The sequence below is a fragment of the Maniola jurtina genome, chromosome 22, assembly GCF_905333055.1.
Source record: "Maniola jurtina chromosome 22, ilManJurt1.1, whole genome shotgun sequence".
NCBI lineage: Eukaryota > Metazoa > Arthropoda > Insecta > Lepidoptera > Nymphalidae > Maniola > Maniola jurtina.
Window position 1 is genome coordinate 8,127,963 of NC_060050.1, and position 25,811 is coordinate 8,153,773.

The 25,811-nt window shown below is 38.4% G+C and overlaps 1 protein-coding gene and 1 long non-coding RNA gene across 8 annotated transcripts in view; one reads left to right on the forward strand and one right to left on the reverse strand.

Annotated features, from left to right (window-relative positions):
* Positions 1-25,811, forward strand: part of LOC123876692 (trithorax group protein osa) — a 209,127-nt gene that overhangs the window by 62,371 nt on the left and 120,945 nt on the right. For all 7 annotated transcript variants that reach the window (XR_006798399.1, XM_045922991.1, XM_045922993.1 and 4 more), the window contains exon 3: positions 10,656-10,808. Coding sequence is in view for 6 of the 7 variants with exons in the window: in XM_045922991.1 (XP_045778947.1) it covers positions 10,656-10,808 (153 nt within the window). In the remaining variant the exon portion in view is untranslated. The remainder of the gene's footprint in view (positions 1-10,655; positions 10,809-25,811) is intronic.
* Positions 181-20,279, reverse strand: LOC123876711. Its single transcript, XR_006798402.1, has 3 exons — positions 20,220-20,279; positions 3,157-3,160; positions 181-194 (listed from the first exon to the last, which is right to left on the reverse strand). It is a non-coding gene; the product is annotated as an uncharacterized LOC123876711 (long non-coding RNA).

Below are 25,811 nucleotides of genomic sequence, written 5' to 3' on the forward strand. Positions count from 1 at the left end.
ACTTAAGCTACGAGGGTTCCAAACGCGCCCAAGTCCGAGAAGCAACAAAATCAGCCGGGTATACTTATTAACATTGTAACTCTAAAGTTTGTTGTGGTACCCTACCACAGAAAAGTTTAAAAAGTTTTCTTAAGGAAGTTAGTGGTGGCGTGTTGTGAATTTATACAAAGACGGGGTTAGATTTATGCAAGACACTCGAGGGATCTTGGAGTGCGGTTCCGCGGGCTCGGCATCCGGGCCGCATCCGAGTGCAATGAATGCGACGACGGTTTCAAGGACGCGCCTCAGGTGATGACGTACGATACGCGCACCCCACCGCCCACAGCTCCCGCGGGTGTTCCGGCACCCACCTAATAATGCACGTCTGCGCCCCGTCTGCCGCGTCCGAACCCGTTGCAACCTTGAGTGCTCTCTGGGCCAGCCCCCTCGCACCCTGTACCCTTAAACCGCACTAAAAAATCTGCCTACTCGTTATCGTCTCACACACACATCCATCGATGACGAATGCCGAATACCTCCCGAGAGATGTTAGAAATCTTTATTGCATCCTAAACATCTAATTGATAGCAATTTAGCAATATTGTTTCGTATGACGCAAATGTTGTCGTTAGACACTCGGATAGATAGATTAATTTCGTTGCGGGAATTCACTCGTAGTATCACACATTTTGTTCGCACCAATTAGTGAGACGTAAAGTTAATAACCTTCTAATTATCATAATAATAGTGTCGGTGAATAGGCAGGGTGGCGGCCCCGTCAGCTGAGTGAAAATGAAAGTAAACAGAACTCGGTCAAAGGGTTTGTACTCACCTACCCGCAATATTTATGTGGGTACGGGGGAGGTTACCCACACCCGATCCAGTCACCCTCCTTTGATGGATTGGTTGGCGACCGGCGCGGATGGTTCGACTGAAACAGCCAAACTCTACAGCCAGGCGTTAGTCCCGATTTCCTGCTACCTAAAAGCGGCAAACTTTTACCCCCGAATTATTATTCAGTGAAAGTTCTTGGGATTCTTTGTTTTGTTTTGGTCACAGCCTGCCACCCTGCCCGCCCCCTCCCCCCAAGTCGTCCTGGTGACACGGTTGTTAAATAACACTCGTAAAGGTTCAATCTGAAGATTACGATACGCTATATCTACCCGTTATAGGTATTGTCTGCTCGCTGGCTTATTTACATTACAATTGGTAGGTACTTATTGTGTAATCAGAGTCATTGTTTTATATTCTTTTCTGCCTTTCTTTTTTTATACCACATTTTGTCCGCGACTTCGTCCGCGTAGATTGAGAGGTTTAAAAATCCCGTGGGAACTCTTGAAGTTTCCGTGATTAAAAGTAGCTTATTTGCGTCTTCGGGATGCAAGCTATCTCTGTATCAAATTTCGCTCAAATCGGTTTAGTGGATGAGCTTTGGAAAGGTAACAAACAGTCACACACATAAAATTAGGTAATGGCCGCGACTTCGTCCACGTAGATTAGGGGGTTTCTGTGGGATTATTCTTTGAATTCACGACAAAATGTGCCTTAGTGTATAGTAGATCATAGAAGATGCAAGTAAAGCTCTGTGCTTTTCGTCAAGGTGGTTGGGCCGTAAAAAAAGAAACATTACATATTTTTATAACATACTAAGTATGATAGATGATTACTGGATTTTAATACCTGTATGAAAAAACCGGCTAAGTGTGAGTCAGACTTGCGCACCAAGGGTTCTGTTTTTCCTTTTGAGGTACGGAACCCTAAAAATAATGATTATTATTGTGAACAGATATTAAAAGAGGAACCAACTAATATCCGATAGGCTTATTGGTCCGTGAAAATTGAGCTGAGTGCAAATGACTAATCATCCCGAACCCGAACTTGGTTTTCTTGTCAATTCTGTTCGAAATATTATTTACTTTCAATACCTTTGGATCAAAATGTTCTGAAGAGTTGTCGAAATTACTGACGACTGGTGCCCTGAGTATCCAATTACGCAGTGGAGACTGGTCGGGTGGCCGTCATTTCGAGTCTATAGCGCTCCGTCCTACTCTAGTTACTAATCTTATTACTTGAACAGTATTTCAGCGTTTTGTAACGACATTAACGGATCGGTGATTTATCGTAATCCAAATACATTTTTGTTTTTATTGTAAAAAAGAGAATCCTTTTTATCTGTATTGATGTGATATTGATTAGGTAACATTCAAATGATAGAAACTGTCTAACAGCTGGAAGTTGCCACAGAATATATGAGTTGTATCTATTTGTATAAAAAAATAAAATAATGTCTTTCCGTATAGGTCTTGGTTTGGTTATGCTACACATTTTCAAACTCACAAGATTTGTAGTTGACGGATACGACATCATACGATATCATTTAGTATGACTAAATGTACTCTCATTTATCGTCATATATCAATGATACTCATGATTTCGTCCGCGGGGACTTAGGTTTTTAAAAATCCCTTGAAACTTGATTTTTCAGGATAAAAAGTAGCCTGGGTCCGTCCCCGGTATGTAAACTAATAGTACAAATAACGGATGGTATGGGGTGGGAAAACTCAACACACAGATACCTACGCTTTCGCATTTTAAATATAAGTCGTGATATGAATCTTTACCCATATTAAAAATGCGAAAGTGTGTTTGTTAGTTTATTGGGTTTCCTTCAATCACGCCGCAACGGAGCATGGATCAATGTGATTTTTTGCATGGATATAGATAAAGGCCTGAAGAGTGACAGAGGCTACTTTATTTCGCAAAATAGTTTTTATAACCTAAATTCACGCGAGCGACATTCAGCAATTTACATTGTGATATTTTGGAGATATTGATTGATCTTTGAAACATAATGTTTTTATGCGGAAATTTTCTACAATACTGCTATGCGGCAAACCCGAAATGACCACCGCGAAAGTACAATTTCACGAATTAGATACGAATAAGACTACCGTGTGAAAGATTTCTTGGCCTTCTTGCTGTCAGGTCGGCAAAGCGTTTTTATAAACTATTCAAGTACTTTCTAAAAGATACGTAAAAATCGCATAATCACCTCTTGGCCAACAAATCCTGTATAGATTTTGCTAAGCTGACAAATGAGTCTCTATGTGTCCTCTTACGATTTGGAGACCCTCACGGGCGTCGTTTTGAGTGTATTGACTACCGCTTGATCCGTACTAATCTGATTAAGGCCCGATATTTGGTATCGAGCAATGAAGGAGCATTTCTATAATTTGTAGTAAGCTTGGATTGATTCGTATGACTAGCAGTAGATTTTCCCCTAGTAACAAAATACTTACCGTGTCCTCCATAGCACACTGTAATCCGTAGTATTTCTATAAATAAATCGTCAGTAAATATATTTATGGTTAACGGAATTTAATTCCCTTATTACATTAGTTATGATTTTTTTTAAAATATTAGGTTGTAATTTTTTAACATAGGGTGCGATGTGTCTAGTGTCTAAGCTAGTAAAGCTGAGATCAATAAATATATGGAGCGTACTTTAACTTTCTGAGCAAAACGGACTTATGCCTCTGAAACACCTCTAAAATAAAAGTCAAAGTAAGACCAGGCTGAAAATTAAAATGTTTTATGTACGTTATACGAAAATTATGTCTACTCATGTTATATGAAGAACCTGTGTTAGCTTAGTGGTTAGGACGTCCGGCTCCTAATCGGAAGTCGGGGGTTCGATCCCGGGCAGGCACCTCTTACGCACAATAAACGCACATAACTTTTCAGTTATGTGCGTTTTAAGCGATTAAATATCACTTGCTTTAACGGTGAAGGAAAACATCGTGAAGAAACCTGCATGCCTGAGAGTTTTCCATATACTCAAAGGTGTGAAATCTGCCAATCCGCATTGGATCAGCGTGGCAGATTGTAGCCTAAACCCTTCTCACTCTGAGAAAAAACCCGTGCTCAATAGTGGGCCGGCCATGGTTTGATCATGATGTTATTCAATTGCGAAGAATACGAATATTCATCATGTGTAACATTGTTATTTCTTATTGTTCTTATCAATAATCTCCTTCGATTGAACAAAAGACTCCCTACTGTCATTAATATTGTGATTCTTCGGGTCGAGAACTCACAATAATATATTAACGAAAATATTACCTGCCAACCCTAGTTATTACTCAATAATGGTTGAGCTATTATTAGTATTCATCGTGACGTAACAAAAGGTCTTGAACTTGTAACGTTTCAATATCAATTATATTATTATTGTAGTTGGTACGGTATAAGGGAAACATAAAAAGTGAATGACTCATCTCGTCCTTGACATTGGCTCGTTTGATATCGGGCTGACGTTATCTGTGAGTAGGTATGTAGTTATGTACCTAACCGTGATATTAATTACCTACACGTCTAGTTCGTGCAATAGCTTTATTCTCGTTTTTTTGTTTATTTTTAACCCCCGACCCAAAAAGAGGGGTGTTATAAGTTTGACGTGTGTATCTGTGTGTCTGTGTATCTGTGTATCTGTGTATCTGTCTGTGGCATCGTAGCGCCTAAACGAATGAACCGATTTTAATTTACTTTTTTTTGTTTGAAAGGTGGTTTGATCGAGAGTGTTCTTAGCTATAATCCAAGAAAATCGGTTCAGCCGTTTAAAAGTTATCAGCTCTTTTCTAGTTTTCTTGTAGAAAAGAAGGTTACATAACCCTTAGGTTCATAATATTCAAGTGTCAATTGACAAATGTCAAGTTGTCAAGATGGACGTTGCCTAGATATACATAATTATTTATTTGAAAATGATTTGTCGGGGGTGTTGAAAATTTTTAATTTACACTTGTTACCTTGTGTGTTCATGCTTTATATATTAGGAAAAAGTTATTTTCATTTATATGTTGTAAATTGTTATAGCTTTTGTAAAAGATTCTTCTTAAAACAAAAGATTTTACCTACTTGCCTTGGGTAACATTTTACTTGGGTCTCATTGAAATGTTTATGAGCTTTTAAAGTTCTTGAATTTTATAATCCGATTGATTTGACTATCATATCTCCCAAATATCCTTTTTGAACTAGTTGAAATCTATGTTCCTACTTTTAAGTAATGGTCATGATACCACGGCTTTATTTTTACCAATTTAACAAAAATTATGTCCTACTAAGTGTACAGACGACATCAAATGAGTCGCAGGGGGCTGCTGGATTCAGGCGGTGCAACATTGGACGTCTATCGGTCGAAGAAGATGATGATGATGAAGCTACATGCTTCATCTATACTTAATATTATAAAGAGGAAACCTTTGTATTTTTGTATGTTTGTATTGAATAGGCTCAAAAACTGCTGGACCGATTTCAAAATTTCTTTTACCATTACTTAGAGGGATTCTTCCGAATCCGTATAGGCTATTTTTTATCCCGGAAAATCAAAGAGTTCCCACGGGATTTTTAAAAAACCTTCATCCACGCGAACGAAGTCGCGGGCATCAGCTAGTATTTTATAAAATCCATACTAATATTATAAATGCGAAAGTGTGTCTGTCTGTCTGCTACCTGCTAGCTTATATCCCGGAAAATCAAAGAGTTCCCGTGGGATTCCTAAAGACCCCATCCACTTAACTGATTTGTATGAAAGGTACCGAGGTAGCTTGCGTCCCTGTTATCGAAATAGGTAACTTTTTATCCCGGAAAATCAAACAGTTCCCACGGGATCTATACAAATCAAAATCCACGCAGACGAAGTCGCGAGTATCTTCTAGTGCTTGAATAATTCAATGGCTTAAATGTGACTACAGCGATTCTTATCGAGTAATTCTACAAAAAATTAATCATTAACAATGACTGCACGCTCAAAAATCTATATTCAATAATTTGTTTCATAAGCCGATGTGAACGATCTCTTATCGTACAAAACCGCGAATGAATCTAGCTAGCTAGTGTTTACATCCTTGAAACGTGACGCAGAAAGTAAACGAGTGAAAGCAGTGCGATTAATGCAATGAGTCTGCCGCGAACTATGTCGAGGACGCCTGCCACTGTTATAAATTTGTAATGAATGAACCGTCAACCGACTTCAATACCCGTCTTCACGCTATGTAATTAAAATCACACTAACAGATGTTCTCGCTCGTGTAGTGATGCTACAAAATTGACAAATAACATTACAAAGTATGTAAAAATGAAATAGGTGAAATAGGTACATATACGAAATAGTACCGTTTCCGGTTCCGTCCCTCAAAAGGAAAAAGGGACCCTTATAGGATCACTTCGTTGTCTATCTGCTTGTCTGTTGTGTTTGTCGAGAAACCTATAGGGTTCTTCCCGTTGAATCCTTGCCTTAAAGCCGATACACATCTTGCCTTTGAAGTGTTTCTTAGCAGATTGATGATAATTCAGCTGTCCGTCCGCTTGTTCCGCAGAAAACATTGTGGAAAGGATATCATTACTAAGACAGACTGTGTACTACACTAATTGCACCAATCTGCTACGATACACTTAACATATCGCAGAGTTTATTTCCGGCTACAATTTCTGCATGTCATCGTAAACATACCTACATCATCAACATCATCACAAGTTTACGTGCGTACGTGTAACATCGCTTCATTAACTTATTCTTGCCAACATGAACACTATTCAAACTTTTTTAAACTTGCAAGTTTGATGACCTGCCTGGCTTAGTGGTAAGCGCTGCCTGTGGTCTTAGAAGTGGGAGATTGAAGATAAAGATAAAAATATTTGACTCAGCAACAAATGCAATTCAGTAATTCTGGGTTCGATTTCTAGCAGGGGCAGTTAGTTAATTTGTCTTTTCTAAATTGTCTTTGGTCTGGTCTGGTGGGAGGCTTCAGCCGTGGCTAGTTACCACCCTACCGGCAATGCCGTGCCGCCAAGCGATTTAACGTTCCGGTACGCGGGTAGAAACCGATCAGTGGTATTGGTTTAAGGAAACTGCCATACCTCTTCCAAGTTAGCCGGCTTCTATAGACTGCATCATCACTTACCATCAGAAAAGATTCGTTGATGAGTAGAGGGGAAAATTGTATCAGAATAATAAAAGTAAATGAAAAAGTTAGCGATCGTAGATAAAAGAACCTACCTATTGGCTATGGTATAGTGTTTGTTAGGTGAAGTATCTCGGCTCGCCGGCAGCGTTCGCGAGATGCAAAACAATGCACCCGCAATCGTTTCGTAGTCAATGGGGCTCGCGGGCGTCGCTATTTATGTAACGCTAGATGCATAGATGTTGTAATGCACTTATTCGCAAGTAAACGACTCCGCATAATGGATGCACGGTCAAGGCCTCACGCCACGTGCCCGATTGTTTCTCTCTATGAGAGATAATCGCTCGAATTATATGCCTATGTTTCGTATCTGATGTGGGTCGTAGCGTTTTATTAGCTTAGGTTAGTTTAGGTCCCTACAGATTTGCAAGATGCATAGATGTTGTAATGCACTTATTCGCAAGCAAACGAATCCGCATAATGGATGCACGGTCAAGGCCTCACGCCACGTGCCCGATTGTTTCTCTCTATGAGAGATAATCGCTCGAATTATATGCCTATGTTTCGTATCTGATGTGGGTCGTAGCGTTTTATTAGCTGAGGTTAGTTAAGGTCCCTACAGATTTGCAAGATGCATAGATGTCGTAATGCACTTATTCGCAAGTAAACGACTCTGCATAATTGATGCACGGTCAAGGTCTCACGCCACGTGCCCGATTATTTCTCCCCGCGTGTGTTTCGAGATAATCGCTCGAATTAAATGCCTATGATTCGTTTTTGATGTGAGTCATTACGTTTTATTAGGTTAGGTTAGTTATGGTGCCTACAGATTTGCTAGATGCATAGATGTAAAGCACTTATTCACAAGTTAACGATTCCGCATAATGGATGCACGGGCAAGGCCTCACGCCACGTGCCCGTTTCTGATGTGGGTCATTATGATTTATCAGGTTAAGTTAGTTGTGGTGCCTACAGATTTGCAAGATGCATAGATGTTGTAATGCACTTATTCGCAAGTGATCCGCATTACGGATGCACGGTCAAGGCCTCACGCCACGTGCCCGATTGTTTCTCCCCGCAAGAGATAATCGCTCGAATTAAATGCCTATGTTTCGTATCTGATTTGGGTCATTGCGTTTTATATGATCGTCTTATTAGGTTAGGTTAGTTACGGTGCCTACAGATTTACTCGAACTTGCACCTATCGTTATTGTCGCTTGGCATGCTGTGTTTTGACGATCAAATAAGACCTGACAGCTTCTTAATTCTTAAAGATTAGCTCGATTTTATCGCATGTTGACGATCAAAAAGTATCAAGGTAAAATTATATCTCTAGTTGATTTATCGATCGACAAAAACGTTCCACGATCGGCTTTCGTTATTATGTTTTCTAGATTTTGTTTGATCACTAGTCTCGATCGTCAAAAATCGAACAAAATAGTGTACCTCCTTAACATGGCACTATATGCTCTGGTCGTTCTTTTTTCCACCCTATCTTTTGATTGAAGAAGATGGCAGCTTGATGTGGGCAGAAATATGGGTCACGTCATGCATAGATTGAAGTCCCAATAGCTCAACGGTTAAAGGAGCAGACTGAAATCAGAAATGTCGACCGGTCAAACCCCAACCGTCGCACTATGTTGTACCTCTAATACTTTTATAACAAGCTTGATGCTTAGTTGAAAGGGAAAGGAAAATATTAATTATGATTAGCATGGCTTATATTCTTTACAAAAAAAGTAGATGTTGTATTGCCTTATTCACAAGTAAATGACGCTGTATAATGGATGCAAGGTTAAGGCCTTGAACGATAAAGCTAATCTATACAGTTAAACTTACTACGTGTAATTGCTGTTCCATTACTGACTGATATGAGTTTATCTGAGGAAATGGAAAATTATAAAATACTATAAGTCCTTGATGCGTTGAGGTGTCTAAAGAACTATTTTTTGTACAGTTTTCATGTTCCTAATAGTTTATAGCTAGATAGTTTGAATGAATAGCATCTTCGGATGGCCAACCAGATCCGAGCTAATTTAAAAATCGGTCAAGTGTGAGTCGGATTCACACACAAAGGATTCCGTACAATCGTATAAGAAATAACACTTTATTTTAATTTTAATTTTCATGACGGCCATTTTGGTTTTTTATTTTTACACATGCTGTGAAAATTTAAACTTTTTTTTTGTACAGTTTTCATGTTCCTAATAGTTTATAGCTAGATAGTTTGAATGAATAGCATCTTCGGATGGCCAACCAGATCCGAGCTAATTTAAAAGTCGGTCAAGTGTGAGTCGGATTCACACACAAAGGATTCCGTACAATCGTATAAGAAATAACACTTTATTTTTATTTTTATTTTCATGACGGCCATTTTGGTTTTTTATTTTTACACATGCTGTGAAAATTTAAACTCTACCTATTACGGTTCACTAGATACAGCCCGCTGTCAAGCGGACGGCGGAGGTTTAGTAATAGGATCTGTGGCACCCTGCGCGTATCCTAAAATTGAAATTTCTTAAATAGACCCAGCCGGAAAGCAAACCTTAGACCTTCCACTTATAAGACCACAGAGCATACCAGTGCTGTGAAGATCGCGAAAGATCAAAATAAATGAACTTAAAAGGTTGGCCAGAAATAAATTTTACGGCAAAAATACACTTGGTTCGCGTCTGACGTTTTAAATGTACGTATGTATATTTATCAAATCCGTGCGTAGTATATCAATCAAGCTGTTTACATCCCACGTTTCGAGCGGAGATGCTGCGTGACACCGTTCGGAAATAAACACTGTAACGTTTATGTGTTCGCGGTCAAGGTTTATTGGGCCTTTCCAGAGTTTACGCTTTACAAATTGTTGCTTTTGCGAGAAATTTACGTTGGTAAATCAATAAATCTTTCTCTTTTTCCACTCTTGTACCGTTGTCTATTGTCCTTCTACCATATTTAACGGCCTCCCTGGCGCAGTGGTAAGCACTCTGGTCTTATTGATGGGAGGTCCCGGGTTGAATTCCCGGCAGAGGTTTGTAATTTTATAATTTCGAAATTTCTGGTCTGGTCTGGTGGTTCCGGTATCATGCCGTGCAGAAACCAAAGGAGTATGGGTTTAATGAAAACTGCCTTACCCCTTCCAGGTTAGCCCGCTTCCATCTTAGACTGCATCTTCACTTACCACCAGGTGAGATTGCAGTCATGGGCTAACTTGTAGCTGAATAGAATAAAAATGATAGTCCAGACTTGATCGCTGTCTAGAAAATTTATCCCGGCTTTTGAGCCTTTCAGACTCTAAGTAGCACACGTCCTTCTTTGCGTCGCTCGTATTCCTAACTGTTGAGGGTTGTAACTCGTGACCCCTTTCCATTAATTACCTAATGGTAGGAGTTTTCTTTGGACAATAATGGTGTGGGTACCCAGATCTTTCTGCATAGGTACAATTCCACTAAGAGTAAGAGGTTTCGACGATTATTATTTTGAGTTATTATCAGATGTCAGTAAAAATAACCGAGGCACGGAGGAGACGAAAAGGCCAAATTCGGACTTCCAAAGTATGTCGCTCATCCAATCCAATCCGATCCAATTGGGTCGACGTTGCATAACAATAGCAATGGATTGATATGTGTTGTCACAACAATGTCACACGTTCCTCCAACTATAGGAATCAGATATCCGCCTGAGAGTTATAAGTTAAAGGAATAACAAAGTGACGTTCTCTTCCAGGGCTACGAGCGCGGCGGATCGCCCCAGCCGCCGACGCACCCGCCGGGCGCGCCCAGCCCCGGCTCGGCGCAGAGCGCGCCCGGCGGCATCTCGCCCACACAGGACTCGCAGCACCCGCCGCACTTGCCGCCCGGCGCGCAACCTCCGCACCAGGTAACGTCTTGTTAACGAGTCAAATCTCCTAAAACCAAAGAAGTAATTGATCATTCCACTCTCCTCTTTCTACAATCGCGCCCGGTCTATCGTAAGCAATTTCACCCTCATCACCTGGGTGCCGGGTGCACTTCGACCGCTCGTTGTGCCAGATATTTTTGTCCACGCACATGCAAATTGTGAAACCAACTCCTTTCGGCGGTGTTCCCATTAGATTACAACATGGAGTTATTCAAGGGGCCGATCAACAAATTCCTGAAAGACTGGCAACGCATTAGTGGTTCCTCCAGTGCTGTAAATGTTCATGGGCGGCGGTAGCTACTTTACATTAGGTGACCCGGTCGCCTACTCATTTGCTCGGTAATTTTATTTAACTGATTTCTTGGCTATGTGGTTGGAAAGTAGTGATTGACTTTTCACTTTTCGTCACAGACATGATAAGTTTCGAGTATCTCGAACAATCTTTAGTCTGTCATCTTCATCACACTTTAAACTGGTGCTTCTCAAATTTTTAGTCTATTAAAGGGCGCGCTTTAATTTTAAGAATAGCTTGAGTATTTCTCATATTTCAGCTCCATCTATCAATTTGATAAATTGACAATTGACATACTCCTACAAGCCTTGTACAAGCGTCGTGTAAAGTTGGCCATTTCATGTTGATAAGGCGAGTAATCTTTTTATCAGCCGCGATAAATTGCGACTTGTCTTGACAAAACACCCGATCTTACTGAGTTTTGTTGAAACTCATTTGTTCTGATATCAAATCAATTCACTTATAGATTTTAGGCTTTATATCGACCTATAAATATCTACCGGTATTGCCGAAACAGCAGAATGAAGAATGAGTAGGTAGACGTATCAAGTATCCAAACTCCACAGATAATACACCGTACAGCCTCAGGCACTTGGCCAGAGTGAACTAGGGTGAGGGAACTCTCGGTTTGATCCTGAATCGACATTATATCAAACACTATGGTGACTAAAACTAGTACAAAAACTATGGTGACGTAAAAGCAAAGAAAAATAAAGCTATTTTATGGTTACCTGCGTCAAATGTACTAACATTTGACGCCTGCCAGTGACGTCGAAGCCTCGACGTTTTGTTAGAAGTTCCCTAACTATCGTGAACTGTGACTTGGTAGTCACTTGTGATTGAATATCTACTTATTTTGGCAGCCCGTATAAAACTTATATGTGTTGTGAGAAGTCCTATTTAATGATGAAAAGTTTATGAAATTATATTTTTGCGCCCATAATAAAAGACCATGAGCCAAGTATGGCTGATATTTAATTTTTAAGCATTTTGAAAATGTTGTCCTTTTGTTGCTACAATAAAAGATGAGGCTCTATTTTGTATCTTCCTATTAAATCATTACTAAAGACGTAATAATATTCTGTAAAAACTATTGAGTAAGACACACTTATAGTGAACTGATTTTTACATAGTATTCCTTTATATAGTTACCAAGTCCAATTCACAAAGGTCGAACCTTAGGATACTCCGACGTCTACATGGAATCGTATTATTGTTTGGATGTTTATCGAAGCGATATTTTCCGAGTCCTTTGTATCGGCGACATTAGTAAAATCAAGGATACGCAGTTCCTTCTTATCTAGAGATGTAACTCCTGAAAATGATGAATTAGAAAAATACAATAATAATTCCATATCTTTATGGTTTTGACAGGCTTAATTTTGTCATTCAGAAATCTATTGACAGTTAGGTCATACGTGCGCAAAGTATTCGAGGTTGATCAAGACGGGAAAGCTATACCTAACTGACTGAAAGCAGAAAAATACTTGTAATCTATCAAATCGATTTGGAATGATAAGACTTAAGTAGACTGGTTACTGGAAACATGCTAGCGTAGCGCCAAGAAGTGGATGGAATCGGCTGGAATGAGGCATCACTGATGATGATGATGAAACGAGATTTAAATGCAATGTGTAAGTTAATTTGTAAAATGGATAGTTAAAATTTGTGGTACAAAATTGCTTCGAATTATATTTTTGAATGAATTAATTATTTTATTATTGAAGAATATTAATTATATTATTATTTTTGAAAGTGTTTGAAAATGATTTTGAAGTGCCCCAGCAATCAAACAGATTTTGCCTGCTTTTTCTCGTTAATTCCTGTCTGTATTACCTTACTTTTGTATGCAGTCAAGCTTTATTCTTTTTCTATCTCTATTCAAATTGTAAGTGCTTTTCTTTGATTTTGTTGTGTGTTAGCGAAACTTTTTGCCGAAAAGATTTTTTTTGTGTGCAGTAGAATTTCTCTTCTTTTTTGTCTTCTGCAATTTTCAATTCAATTTGCGTGAGTATATCTTTAGTTTCGTACCTACCTATATCAACGTTCGCTTGCGAAAATTTTCGCCGAGTTCACTAAGTCGAGTCGGACGAGACCCGTCGCCTCCGCGACAGTTTCTCTAAAGCCGAGTGAACGACCGCTTACTCTGTAAAGGAGCCAATAATACTGCCACTTTCCGAGAATTTAGGAATTGAATCAACCATTTGCTGTGTACAGTTGTTTATATTTTATTCCCCTTTTTTTTGTATGGGGGTAGATGTAACTAAACCAGACTTGTCCTTTTGCTTTTGTATTACATATTGGTATTACAACATGTCCAATAATGTTAGACTCCGCGTTGCTTGGTTGTACATGGCTACTACAAACTTGCCATAATATGGACGTAAGAGACATAACAAACTACGCGTGGATTTAGGTTTTTAAAAATGCCGTGGGAACTCTTTGAGTTTCCGAGGATAATAGTAGCCCAACTTCGTCTCCAAGATGTATAAGCTGTCTCTTTATCAAATAGATGATACCCGTGACTTCATCCACGTAAAAGGTTTTTTAAGAATCCCTTGAGAGCTCTTTGATTTTCCGGGATAAAAGTAGCCTATGTCCATCCTCGGGATGCAAGTATCTCTGTACCGAATTTAGTCAAAATCAGTTTAATGGATGGGGCGTGAAAGGCTAGCAGACAGATTTATAGTATGGATGTCATTATGGATGTGTAATTTTTTATTAGCAAGCACCTAAATTATGCTTTGCTAAGAGGTTCACATCGAACACTATTATAATATAGTCTGCAATAAACGTGAGATATAGATTTCAGGAATAAAGCATGCCAGAAGAACGGGAATTCAAGCTGTAGCAGTCTGAGGCAATTTGGCGAAAATTCGCCTCTTTGTATTTCTGCGTGGGAGTCTATCCGTTGTACTCCATGCGTTATTTCAATAAAAGCAAGTTCAACGTCTCTAATAGACGAATAACAGACCGCTAGGTTTTAAAGCATGCTCGTAGCTGTATCGTTTCACCCAAAGGTAGATACCGCACTAGTATTTATGTACTATGTACCGCGACGGGCATGCATGTCTGATGTCACACACAATAATAAAAATTTATTTTCACTTTTTAAAATATGAATGGCTTATCTGGAGTATTATAAAATCTTTGAGCGAGTTCCAAACCACCTATAAAACTTTTACATCCGATTTAACATAATAGTAAACACTAAATTTTGATCCTTAAACATAATGCACGTTATTCAAGCCGATAACGACTCGCGGCGTGTTATTTTATATGGAAATCTGTAACGTTAACGAAATTGCACCCTCCCGTATGGATAGTAGGGGTAATCCTCGAAACTCGACCGAAGCTCTGGCTATGAGTATGAACTTTACTGTTATCGCCATCATTAAACTGCTGCCAAATGTAGGCAATTTTTAAAAATCACCTCCCCGACGATAACTATTTCAATAAACCGTCTATGCTTATGACCATCCTAATGGCTAACTTTTACTTTCGCAAACTTTGCTCTTTCTCCCTTTGTTTTTCTTTTCCCTCCTTGATAGGTACAGTCGTTTCAAAATGTTTGAATAATACTGTTATTTCCTGTACAACAATAAACTGTGGAGCAATATTCTTCGGAGTGCAACGTAAGGTGAGCGGCTTCTATGCTCGACTTCGCGGCGTGAACTCCTTTAAACAGTCCCTTCAAAGTCAAAGTCAAAACATTTATTTAAAATATAGTTAACATTGTACTCTTTTTGGTGGTTTTTTTAAAATGTATGTTTCGCAGGCATGGGAGACTTTGTATTAGCCATTTTTTTAAACCTTATTCTTTTTATATTGTCATGAAACAGGTTCTGTTTTTTTGTACAGTTATAATGATATTTTCAACGCTAAAGCCTTAGTTTTTTACCCTATTTTATTAAACTGATTCTTTTTGATGGTTAGAATTGTTAGATTTGTAAGATGATATAGTAGTGATAATAATAATTAATTACGTAAACTTAAAACTAAAGCAACGAGATTTACAACTTCTAGAAGTGGTTTTGGAAATGGACTCCCTGCCTGAGTATGATGTGACCCAGGCTTTACTGGTAGCGCAGCTATAAAACAATTTATCATGAGCATGAAGCAAAATAATATTTATGTAAATCGCAAGCTAAATAACGCCTGCATTTCTTCGAATGATGTAATTTGATAACAGCTCACCTTGCATTCAGTATTGTTTCTGTTTGTGAATGCAATGGAATAAACCTATAATTTTTAACTACACAATATATAGACGAAGATTTTGTAGGATAGAATATAGTTTGTTTTGATTATAAAATAGTTCATTAGTTAAAATGCTCGTTTTTACTTCGGTTAAACATTTCCTGCTGTTTCGGGCGACTTTTTCGATCAGACTCCGAGAATATACAAGTATGCTATTAAATCGTAGCTGTGCCTAAATAGTATTAAAGGAATAGTAGCATCCGAAACCTGTATAAAAAAAATCGAACCAGACTTTATGATTATAAGCGTGTATTACTCGGTCTTTAGTATACTATTACGTAAGTTATTAACTCGTATTGGTAGTGATATCAAGATGCTTCAAAGATAATGATTGCATATCTAAGAAGACACAAAATCTAGAATCTTTTTTTAAGCATTGAGCAAAATGCTGTTGAAATTATTTTTATTGAAATCTGTGATGTCGTTCTGAAGTAAATATTTTAAGATGAAGTTGATATTAGGTCATGTTTAAAATCGATTTCCGAAACATCGACGTTCCTGATTTCGGTTTATTAATAATTTTCGTTGATTATTTCAACGATAAATGTAATGACATCCGCTCGATGGGCCGTAGTAGGCTGGGTTCACGTTTGTATTATTTTGCAGTATCGTTTTCTACTTTGAAGGCCTGAAGTATATCGGATCTTTAGCCCATATTCGCACGAGCTTTAAAAAAGCGTTGCGATAACCCCAGCGTTGAGCCAAAAATACAAAGTGCGCCTTAAAAAAGCATTGACGCGTGAACAGATACTTGGAAATGCATTTGTTCTGTCTGAACGCTTTTTTAACGGACGTTAAAAAGCTCTCGTGCGAATGAGGCTTTAGTGAAGACTACTTAACGTAAAAAAGCGTCTAATAATCCTATAATAATCGGCCTATTTGTAACAGGGAGGTCCGGGGTTTGGTCTACCTCTAACTTTAAGTTGTTTTAAGCAGTTAAAAAATATCACTTGCTTTAACGGTGAAGGAAAACATCGTAAGGAAACCTGCATGTTATTCATAGTGCTCTCAAAGGTGTGTCTCTACCAATCCGCACTTGGCCAGCAGCGTGGTTAAACTATGACCCTTTGCATTCTAAGAAAAAGTCGGGTCGATGATGGAATGACAGAATCATTAAAGACAGAAAAGACCAGCTGCAAAAGGCGGACGCAACGCAATTTTGAATATTGAAAATGCGTGTCACAGTCTCTGTTTTATCGGGCAGATCGAAAAAATGCTGAAGAGGTCACTAGAGGTCGGCGCTGGTCCTCTTACTCAGTGTAATACACCTATTCGACACGCACTATGCTACTGAAGTCATTCGCATTTACAATTCGGCTGCTCTGACGCCTTTCTTTATACTTCTTACGGGTCTTGCAGCCGCGTTTAAATGGTACTAATGTGGATCCAGCCTTAGTTGTTACTAAGCTGAGATGTTCGTAGCAAACGGATATGCAAATTAATTTTGAGACGGGATTAATGACTCAACGCTTGCTCTCGCTCGTGAATGTGGCGATCGTTTCCCAGCGCCCGTTAATGTCATCTGGTTACTCTTGTTTTAAAATCGTGTTGTTAGGGTTCCTTACCCGAAAAGACTCCGCTTTCCGTTGTTCCGTCCGTGCGTCTGTTGGTCTGCCTGTCAACGGGCTGTACCTCGAAAACTATAATAGGCAGAGTTGAAATTTTTACAGAATCTGTATTTCTGTTGCCGTTTTAACAACAAATGATAAAGTTAAAAAAAATATGGTCGTCATGAAAAAAAAAACTAGTGCTAATTTCTTTTACGGTGGTACGGAACCCTCGGTGCGCGAGTTCGACTCGCACTTGGCCAATTTTATTCATTTTAAAGTTAGCTCCTGAGTGAAATTACCCTGGCTTCTGTATCAGAAACAGTTTCCACAGCTTAACTGTAAAACAAACCGTCATTTAGATTTTAGTCACAGATCGGAATTCGCCGGCGAATCAGTTACGTCACGATCCGTTTCGGTACAATTAGGTATACATACATACACATTCACATACCTACATTACTCTCACGGGCGCCTACTTATGGAACGCACGTGGTCGACCGTGCACAAAACAATATAGGAACTTGAAATTACTTATCTAGAGTTTACATCACAGTACGCTTTAGGTTGCTTTTTATTTGAAAAACTTGTACACCGGCATTTTATAATGTTTCTGCATTATTTTGAAAGTAAATGTCTTATTATTTTCCACATAATCCATACTAATATTATAAATGCGAAAGTATGTCTGTCTGTCTATTACCTTTTCATAGCCCATCCGTTTTACCGATTTTGACGAAATTTGATACAGAGATAGGTTGCGTCTCGCGACGCGCTACTTTTTGTCCCGGAATCCATTTCCCACAGGATTTTTAAATGTTTAATCCACGCGGACGAAGTTGCAGGCATCATTTAGTAATACTAATAACATACATTTTATCTTTATACTAGCTTTTAACCGCGGTTCTGACTGCGTGAAATTCGCATGTGTAATTTTGGTGTTCTACCAAAAATTTTTTTTAATCAAACTAAGCGCAGAAGTAGGTATATTATGTATCTACCTAGGTTTTTATGCAGCGCTTTTGTATGTCTGCATAGTTTCTAGACATTAAATGAAAATTGTCATAACTCATAAACAATAATTGCAGGTTGCCAATTACCAAAACTCTGAGATCTAACATATCAATCTGAGGTCTACACTACACAGCGCGTTAAAAAAAAATTTACATTCTATTTTATTTTGCCTAGGCAACCAACCCGCCTGCTCGTTTGCTTGCTATTTTATTATTTTAAAAAAACGTAGGCTGGAAGTACCGTCGCGTTCAAGTCAAAGTTACCAACTGGGTAAAATTCTCTTCGCCAAAGTCACGTAGCCAAAACTCATCGCGACAAGAAGTCTCGGCTAGCAGAATTCAAAAAACGTCACTCATTCTTGTAATCACGATTCACGACATCGAAAAGTCGGGCATACGAAATCGCAATTTGTAATGAAAATTCAACGTAACAAGGTCTTTTTTATATCTACAGAACAGCTGGATAAAAACTGCTGATACCTATTTAATTCTGTCTGCTATGGTATCTGGAATCGTTCTGTCAGGGCGGAGACATCGGCAAATGAAATCTAGAGGTCTGCTTGCTTTCTTAAGCTGTAAGAACTTATTTAGAGCATATTAATCCCTGTGACCTCATCCGCATGGTATAATTTATAGCCTATAGCACTTGGAGATAATGTTGCTATATACCTGTGAAAGAATTTTCACAGGATTGGATTGTTTGTTAAGGAGATTCCTCCCTACATCCAAACTATTACAATAATATTAGTGTGTTACTAACTTTATAATATTAGTGTGGAAGCTTGTCACCCCAAATTCTAGTTCTAGATGCTATTAATGTAAGCCTTTTTAGGGTAGGTACTTAAAAGAAGAAGAAAAACTTTATGCTAAGAAAATTATTCATTTAGTGTAGGTGTGAAACACTATCATAAAAATTATAAGAACAAATGTTAAGCACATCTAAAGGAAATTAGGAAAATGTGGAATATAATAATATAGAGACAAAACATGCAAGGCCGGCCTTTTTGCTATTTGCTACAAGAAATCTTTGACAGGCAATAGAGCTTAAAATAAGCAGAATAGTGGGAGCTAAGAAAAAAGAACGAGAGAAAATAGAATAGAAATAAAAAATCTTTGTATAATTTGCCCTGAGTCTAAATACTTTCTTTCTGAAAAAGTCGAAATATTGTATGTAATACGAGTATAATCCCCCGTAGCATATCTGTTATCTTATGGGCCATACTTTTATTACTCTATCGTTATTTCCATCTACAAATACGTTTGTTTTCTAGATAAAACAACGATAAATGGTCTTCTATTCGTTAAATAAAATGGAAAACAGATTGACGTTTGATAAACACTACCCCGTTTCTCGCGTCAAGGCTACGTGCCGCGGGGTGAAAATATTAACAGGGCTCTCTCCGTCACTTGCTCCATACAATCGTAACCCCAATTTCATTTGAATATTAAGCAACCAAAGTCCATGAAATTTTGCAGACGTATTTTAAAAACTAATATCTGTGCCTGTGGTGTTTTAGTTTTTTCTAAAAATATGTAGTTTTAAAATTACAGAGGCTCAAAGATTTGAATGTGAATTTTTAGGACCGCGTTACTTTGAAACCGAATATTTTAACGGAAAGCTGGAAAACCACAGGCATAGATATTAGTTCCCAGAATGTTTCTACATTCCATTGAGTATGATTGGTTAGTATTCCAATGAGAGACGAACTACTTTTGTATGGAGCGTGTGACGGAGAGACCCCTCTTAAACGTCGCTGTTTGGTAGCAGAAAAACTTTTTTTTTTTTTAAATTATATAGACTAGCGCTTGGCTGCAATCAGACCTGCTAGTAAGTGATGATGCAGCCTAAGATGGAGCGCGCTTGCCTAGAAGTTGCCTATTCACTCTTGACTTGAAGGTACCCATATTATAGGAAGAAGGGAAAACTGACGCCGGAAAGGCGTTCCATATCCTAGCGGTTCGAATTAGGAATTAGGAAACGTCAGCTGTGAGCTTTCCTAGTTCCTACTGTAATTGAAATACGGATCCTAAAAGTGAACGTGATACGCTGGGAATGATAGGCAGAGAGCCTTTAAGTGTTATTTTCAAATAAACTACACTGCAGTTTTCGTAGCTCAGGTGTTACGTTTTTAACTTGAAGAGTTATGGCCCCGCAGCTCAGCCACCAGGCGATGCCGTGATAGGTACACCGTGTTTAACGGCCAAAATTAATGCTCAATCTATCTTTAACTTGTCGATAAGTTACTTAGCAACGCTGTTTGTTATATGTCAAAAAGACTTTTGACGAGTAACAACATTGCCAAGTAACTTATCCACAGATTACAGATGGATTAATTTTAATTTTGTTGGTAAGAGTCCGACATAACCTCCGTGCCTCTCCGGGTGCTGTGGTATCCATGAGGATCTCCCCACGAAAAAAAAGGATTTCTGAGAACCATACATTTAAAGCAAAACATAAATAAGGTGAATAAAATAATAGGCAGTCTTTTGTTTTTTTTTTTTTACCCGACTGCGGCAAAGCCAAAAGGAAGGGTTATGACTTTAGCAGTCTATATGTATGTATGTATGTATGTTGTGTGTATGTTTGTATCCATATTCTTTGTGTTCCACCGTAGCGCCTAAACTACTGAGCCGATTTTGATGAATGAGACGTCAATCGATTCGTCATAAAGGTCCGAGTGACATAGGCTACATTTTATACCAAAAAAAATCACCTAACGGATGTTACATGAAAAAAGTGAGGGTCTCCAAAATTTTTTTTGCTATTGTATCGAGTGAGGTGTTAAATGAAAGAGGAGAGATTCTGAGTTCATAAATATAATGTACCTACTTACTACTACAACACTAAAATAGGTACCAAGCGACAGAAAAACAATTTTACTATAATACTAGCGACCCGCCCCGGCTTCGCACGGGTGGACATTTATTTTTTCTATTTTCCGGGATAAAATATAGCCTATACGGATTCGGAAGAATCCCTCTAAGTACCTAATGGTAAAAGAAATTTTGAAATCGGTCCAGTAGTTTTTGAGCCTATTCAATACAAACATACAAAAATACAAAGGTTTCCTCTTTATAATATTAGTATAGATTTAGCGTTTATTAAGACGATCCTACTCACAATATGTAAACTCGGGATGTAGGTAATGTAAATAATCTTTGAATTTATTTCAAGACTATTATTTTTTTTTTTTGCTAAACAAAGAGTGCTCCAGAACAGAACTAAAATAAGAACTAGAATAAGAACGTAAATAAAATCTATAAGTCCTTAAAGTGTTTTTTTTTTTTTTTTAATAAAAGTTTATCCGTGTAACAGGTTGGCGGTTAGTCATGCTAGAATAAATTTTCCTGAGATTGCATTCTTATTAGGTATTTATATTTTTTACTTTGTTTTATTTTCTACATAAGTGGTCAATAAATTGTACAGGTCAATTTTTTTTTTTAATATTATGGATTGTAGAGATGCATGGCCAGGATACGAACCGCGACTACACGATGAGGATCATTCTACGAGTAATATGACACCGCTATCATGACAAGCGCGGTGAATGGGTGAACTGAAATATATTCTGATTCAAAAGATCCTGTTCCAACAAAGATAAAATGTAGTCTCTATCCCTATTCCAGTTATACAGTCCGATGCTAAAGCGGTTCTCGCTTTCAATCAAAGTAACAAACATAATTAAAAATTCCGCTCGGAGCTGAAACTCGCTACGTTACGTTTTTTGTTCACTGACGTAATTATTATACAGTACGGAAGGAATTCCTCACTCGGTGTCTTTACAGAGCAATAAATTAAGTATGTAATGAAATAGAAGGACCACAAATGATGACAAACTGATGTTTGCTAGGTAGGTACGTCCACATAAACTCCGTTTGATGCTCCCAAACTTACACAACGTGAGATTTATCCCCCGTACGATGTCAGTAGAATTTTGTGAGTCAAGGGCCATTCCAGCATCGTGATCGCTCGAGAGTCGTACGGTCGAAATGAAACGTCGTATCTTATTTTATGATTAGCGGCTCGAAAGCGCTTTGTAATTTTGTTAGTTCCGCCTTTCTGGTGCTGGGGGCGAACGGAGCGAGTGGAGATCGATGCGAGCGTTGCGTGCGAGTGCGAGCGGGAGGACCGTACCCGTTGGAACTTTTGTCTCCGTCACTCGAACCGCCTACTAGGCAGCCATGTTGCGCTCGACCTGCGCTCGCCCGACCGCCATTGTAGCATTTGCAGCTAGTGATGTTCGCCTACTTCGCTCGATGTTATTTCAACGTTTTTATAGTTCCCAAATGGTCTGTGCTACTCCAAGGGGCAATTTTTTCCTAATACTCACAATATTCTATTAGATAAATCTCTACATTTCAAGAATTCCAACTATATTGTTAATATCTAGAATAGGAGATTGAATAGAAACGTTATCCATAACATGGATATTACATGTAGAGACGATAGCATCAGGAATTGAAATTAAATGAAAATAGAGTCGATAAAATTGTCGATAGTATAGGCTCTCGCGGTGGACGTGTAGCCCCGAGTCCGGAATTAAAATGTCAGACGTGCGGCAGCGGCAGCGAGCGTGGGGTGTCCGAGGGGGGCCGGCGGGGGGGCGCGGGCGGTCGGCGTTATTAATAACCATAAGCCAGCAGACGCACGAACGTCCAGAGGGGCCATGCCGCGCGGTAATGAGGAATCACTAATTATATTTTACTGGACTCCACTACTGAAACAATATTAATTACATTGCTATTTTCATGGAAAAAAATTCCAGTAATAATGGCACATTCTTCTTTGTTCATTTATATGACATTAAGCTTCTTGTTTTTCATTAAGGCAAAAAATTATTATAATTTTGTGTGGACAGTACGAAATGACGTCTTTTATTTGCTATACGTGCTCTAAGATATTGGGTCTGAGACTGTGACAAGATATTAAGTTCAACCGGGGTCCGTTTAATATTCCCCCACGGTGGGCGCGCCGGTCGCTCGCGACAGTTCTACCCGTTTGCGAGCCACTCGCTTTGCCAGTAAAAACGCTTCATATTTTATTGTCAAGGAGATTTATATTAGCGCCTGTGCGAATAATAATTGCGTGACTTTTCTTATCTAAACAGATTTACCCCGCTTTTTTAGGTGACGTACCTAATACATTAAACATTTATTGACATTTAAAATAGAATTGATAAAAATAGATAGGTACAGGTAAGTACAAGTGTATGTAAATAAAGAAATGACATTATTCGTTCTCATGACAGTACAATAAATGAACAACTTTTTATTCAACGAGTTACCTCTTTATGTCAGTCAACTGCAGTCTGCTTGCATTACATAACTTTTACTCTATTTAATCTCGTCATTCGCTTTAACTTTTGCCGAGCGCAACTAAGAAGCGATTTAATGTCGTGTCTACGTTTTTCTCTGTACATAAAGGCCAAGTTATCGTACGGCGGCAGTGAGCAGTCTCGCAAACTGCAAAATGCTCTAGATTCCCGGAACTTGCGAGGCAGTTCTCTCGGTCGGAAACCTACGAAGCGCTGACTACGGCTACTGTTGCCAACTCTTATGATTTTCGTGGAATTTTCTGACTTTTCCTTGATGCCAAATGTCATGTTTTATGCAGTGCTGGAAAAGTAGGTACTCGTGGATACGGCTACAAAATATGTTTCTTCAAATAAATTATTGAGTTATAGGTATATTGAATTCGTTATTGGCAAAAAAAACTATAATCGTCATTTCTCCAAACGTTTGTTCTTTTATGAGATTCAAAAATTTTATGACTTGTTTTATTCTAAAATTTCATTGATTAATCATCGTGATTATTTTAGGTTGTATCAAGTTTTATACTACTTAAGAATTCTGAATGACATTGATATTTCGCTTTTTCTCTCTTCGTCTCATTTTTTCCAAATTGTACCTTTTAGCCAAGTTCGGCTTTAGTAGGGATTATTTTTTTACTTTTTCTAATCTCTAATTGTTCATAAAGTGATGGTTTCTGTGGCCTAGAATGTTTATGGTAAGTATTCAACTACTACAGATTTATATAGTTAGTTTGTTTAATTTGTATTCAAAATAATATTTATTTCATGACTATGTAGGTTACCTTGGTTCTTAGATATGTCATAATTTAGTCTATTAGTTGTACAGTATGTTTTAAATACTATTTAATATTTTTTTTCAATTATTTTATTCATGTTATTGTTTACTGGATGGATGTTCTAATCATTTTGAGCCTATGGAGCCTATACCAGTATAGTTTGAGTCATGTCCACGTTTTGTCATCACAGCTGGCAACACTAGCCTGGCTACTGTGTAGCGCACATTTGGTGCGGCGCGGTATTGGCGACGCTGTTCGCTGTCGGGAATTGCCGTGTTGGGTAAATTATGACGCCCTCCCTCTGCGATTCCCGCAAATAATACGAAGAATATAAAGCCTCTGCGACTGACGTGTCTCTGTTCTCTTTCGTCAATTAATTGGATGTCGCCGTTTTATGTCATTGTTGTTGTTGCGAACTAAATGTTTTGTTTTGCTTCGTGCTTTTTTTTCAAGGTTTATGTTATGTCGTAAATGTCAGTTTTGAGGATTTATCGTGTGATTGTTGACCTGGTACGGTATGTGATACATCACTGTTGTATTGTTGAATAGATTTTTAATGTGATTAATGACATTTATGAGAATTTATGTATCACTAAGTTAGGGCAAAATATCAAGATCTCATCTAAAGCTGCTTACATTGCTACTAAGAGCTGTTGTACCAACCCATTCAATTGTGTCATTAAGTTACAGCTATTTTTTTTAAATACCCATAACATAATAGTTGAGTAGGTATACTTACACTAGGATAATAAATAATTCTGGGTTGATAATAATGTTCGTGGAAAATAAAACCTACAGCCCGGAGTCAGTTTTAAAAATACGACGTTAAAATAAGTGCTAGCCTGTTGGGACACCCTACTACTCTCTGAATAATTCCTAACGAGCGATTAACAGTCAACATTTCGCCATAAATATATTTAGAGAGAGCTCCATAAATAACAAATTAGGCATTTGATAGAGCGTAACAAATGTAAAAAGGCAATGGGTGGGTAGGTACCTGAATAATTATTGTGATCGACAAACAAATTCGGTACGCAGCAAAACAAACCGGCCCGGCTTGTCAACGATGTTTCGTATTCACTGAACAAAGGGACCAATCATACAATTTTGAATTGAATTTTTCATTCGCTAAGCACATAGATCTCGCATCGGAGCGGCGAGCGGTCGACAAAGTAAAATTAGTGTGTTTTGCGCATTCGTTGTATGTGTGTAATTGCGGGCTTGTTTTGCCTCACTCGCGCGCCATACGTGCGCTGTGTGTGGAAGTTTGTTTATTTATACCGCTCTCGTGTGTTTTATGGCTGTGTTATTTGTACACGATGCTAAAATATTCCGATTCGGGTATTCTAAATTACGAGTATTTTCCAATTTAAAGTTAATTTTAACACTACAAGTACTTACGTATTTTCTCTTTCTTACTTAGGTATCTACAATTTAGGAACTTAATTATTCTTCAGAAAACATATTTAGTACCTAAGTAACATGTTTATCAGCATCGTCAATTTATAGACGTCCACTGCTGAATATAGGTCTCTTGTAGGGACTTCTCATCTCAGTCCATACATCACGGACGTGAGCCGCCTGAATCCAGGGGCTCCCTGACCTGGGTCGTTTTATGTCTATCCACCTAATGGTAGATCCACCAAAGCTGCGTTTTCCAGTACAAGATCGCCATTTTAGAACCTTGGGGCCATTTAGTATAAATATTTGCATAGTAAAAAAAAACGAATTGCACGCAAATTTAACTACAGTTTGAAGAGAATAGTTTCTTTGTGCTAAACC